At 39.1% G+C, this 3,014-nt stretch overlaps 1 protein-coding gene across 3 annotated transcripts in view; it reads left to right on the plus strand.

The window, feature by feature from the left end:
• Nucleotides 1-3,014, plus strand: part of SIPA1L1 (signal-induced proliferation-associated 1 like 1) — a 76,974-nt gene that overhangs the window by 68,510 nt on the left and 5,450 nt on the right. For 2 of the 3 annotated variants that reach the window (XM_009882222.1, XM_009882230.1), the window contains one exon: nt 807-1,050. In XM_009882222.1, coding sequence (XP_009880524.1) covers nt 807-1,050 — 244 coding nt within the window. The remainder of the gene's footprint in view (nt 1-806; nt 1,051-3,014) is intronic. The other variant, XM_009882238.1, reaches the window with a different exon arrangement.

The following is a 3,014-nucleotide window of genomic DNA, read 5'->3' on the forward strand; positions in this document are numbered from 1 at the left end:
TTCCAGACCAAATGAGGGTGGTGAGGTCTTCTTTTCTGTTTGCCATTTCTCCATGAAAGCCTTTAGACCAAATTTCAACCAAACCGTAAAGAAATGTTATGTCTTAGAGACAGTTATGTTGCTACAGGTTTCGTGAAAATCAGTGTCTCTGCTGATGGGAACGGTTATGTGTTCTTTGATAGCCGCTCACTGGCACTGGCCAGAGAGTACGTAACTCCAGGCTAACCACAGCATTCCTTTCTCCTCTCCTATGTGGAGCATGGAGGAAGCTGGGAGGATGGTGGGGGTAAGACACAAGTTCTCTTACTCATGGGACCATTTACTTAATTTTGATTCAAATCCTTCTGAAGAATCAAAGCGGTGGTGGGTGTTCCTAGTTGTTCAGTAATATGAGGCTTTTAATTAGTTGGCATTTGCTGGTGCTCTGCCTGCAGGAAGGCAGCCTCCCCCAGGCACGAGGGACAGCTCTGGTTTATGCAGCATTCGGTCTGTTTCTGTAAACGTCAGCTCTAGAATCCTTGAGGGCTGCCTGAGATTTCCACTTCAGGAGAAGTTTGAAGGGTATTTAAAAAGTAGAATGTGAGATAGGCTAAAAAAGACCTATATATGTTTATCTAGTTATAATCTCCTTCAAAGCAGATTCCTTTAGTTCTTTTTTCCTATCCACTCTGAAAAAACACTATGTTAACAGTTGCTTTCTTATGCAAAAACCAGTGTTTTAAAAAGTGATGTCAACATAGACTTCAAAAGTTTCTTTATTGATTATTTTTTTCTCATTTCTTTTTATTTGTTTTATGAATGTATAGTCACACACTCTGTCCTGTCAGTCTCCCTTTCCCAGCACTCCTACCACAAGGCGTGCCTTGCAAAGGACTTTGTCAGATGAGAGTATTTACAGTGGTCAAAGGGACCACTTCTTCGCCTCACGGGCCTCACTCTTGGACCAAGCCATGCCAAATGATGTCCTATTCACCAGCACGTACCCTTCTCTCCCAAAGTCGCTGCCGTTACGGAGACCATCGTATACTTTGGGAATGAAATCACTACATGGTAAGTGTATTTCCCATTTTTCTACGTTCAAAGGAATTCTTCCTTTGTGAATCACATGAAAGGAAAATGTTTGTTACAGCAATTTGTACTTCCATCTTGATTTTGCTAAAATGAGTACTGTCAAGTTATATGCCTGAAAATATAAAATAGAATGGGACTTCCTCCCCCTCACTTTAGTGGGTATATGACCACATGACTGGTCTTGCAGTTACCTTGTGGAGGGAGCACAAAAATCTGCCCCATTGGCTGGAAGTTTTCACTGCTGTTTCTTCGAGGAGTCGTCTGGACCAGTTGGACCAATGGGCAAATAACGTATGCCTGGTTATCCACCAGTGACAGCTTCAGGTGTTGCTTCCTTTAGTGTGGGATTATGGGAACAAAATACCATTAGAAAAACAACTATATAAAAGTGGATAAATACTAGTGGACATTAGGATGTACAACTACACCAGATACAGCTTTTATTGCACCAACTGTTTTTAAATTCACTCCCTTACTCTATTCATTTTACGGGACTTGAGTTACTTATTTTAGTCACACATCAACAGCTAGCAAGAAGAAGTTACTTGGTGAACTGCTGTCAAGAAAGCACTCAGCTTTCCCCCATTAGTTAACTGAGAAGTGTCAGTAGGATTATCTGATCGGTTGTGTGTTGCTGCATGTGAATGTCTCAGTTGGTGAGAAAGGGAGTTTTCACAGGTTCCCGCTGTACCTCATAACTAAATGTGTTTTCCAGAAATAGAGCCAGATCTCACAGTGTAGGATTCTGCAATGTTTTCTGAAAAAGTATATATCTGCTCTGATTTATTCATGTTTTAGTATGTTTCAAGGGGAAAACACAAAGCTATCAATAGATCCAGCTCACTATAGTGGGCCCTAAGCACGGTCTGTATTTAGATACACAAGATACATTTGACAGTGAAGGCTGCTGACAAAATCTATTTTAAATTCTTTTCATCTGTCTGTGATTACCAGGCATCAGTTTTCAGTGTTGAACCTGACATTTTCATGAGCTGTTGTTTCTGTATAACATGTTTCTTCCATAAGAGTTAGGAAAGTGAGCTCTCTTCACTTCTGTTTTTTATATGCACTAAAATAACGTTGCAGACTTGGTTACCCTTGTAAGGGGCTGGTGGATTTGGCTTCTGAGGGCTTGGGGTAGGAAGATTAATGATGCCATCTGGGTAGAAGTGGAAAGCAGCACTTTTAGTTTAGATGCCTGTATTTTCCAAAAAGAAAACCACAAAATCTTCTTTCGCTGCCACGTTCTTTTCCACACCAAACCAATTATTTCTCCTAGCACATAAGCTTTCTACGTTTGTTAACAAAACATGATTTTCCGTTGCCTACAAAATGTAGGGCCTGCGCAATTAAAGGACCAGCTATTTGAGCGGCACACAAATTGTCCCCCACACGTTTGCCTTTGCTGAGAGAAGGATTAAGTAGAGCTGGATATTTAATATCACGAGTATTTGTTGGCTTCTGGCTATTCAAATTTTTTTAATTCAAAGATCTTAATAACAAAGAACAGCCATTCCAGAGCACCTTCATTTGTTTTGAAGAGGGAAAACAGCTAAAAACATTCCTATTTACTCATCTGTCTTAATTAACAATCCATCTTACACTTTTAAAACAGGTAGTTTTTCAAATCGTTCTAATTCTGTGTATCTTTTCACTAATTGTAAATATTTTCATGTTAAGAACTTCTCAAATAACTGCCTTCTTTTGGGGAGCTAATACAAGAATCCTCAGTGCTAATATTAAGCTGAACTTAACATTTATAAAAAGTAAACACAGAGACAGAAAAAAAAATATTTTTGAGCAAAGTAGTGAAGGCAGCGTAACATTTCTGGTCATTGTTTCCCAGGCAGCAATATTATTTAGCTAAAGTTATTAGAATGTTGTATTATTTACTGAAGTTATATTTTTTTTTCCCCCTCTACCTATTAATCTGGCTGATTATT

The sequence above is a fragment of the Charadrius vociferus genome, unplaced genomic scaffold (assembly GCF_000708025.1).
Source record: "Charadrius vociferus isolate BGI_N301 unplaced genomic scaffold, ASM70802v2 scaffold50, whole genome shotgun sequence".
NCBI classification, from domain to species: Eukaryota; Metazoa; Chordata; class Aves; order Charadriiformes; family Charadriidae; genus Charadrius; species Charadrius vociferus.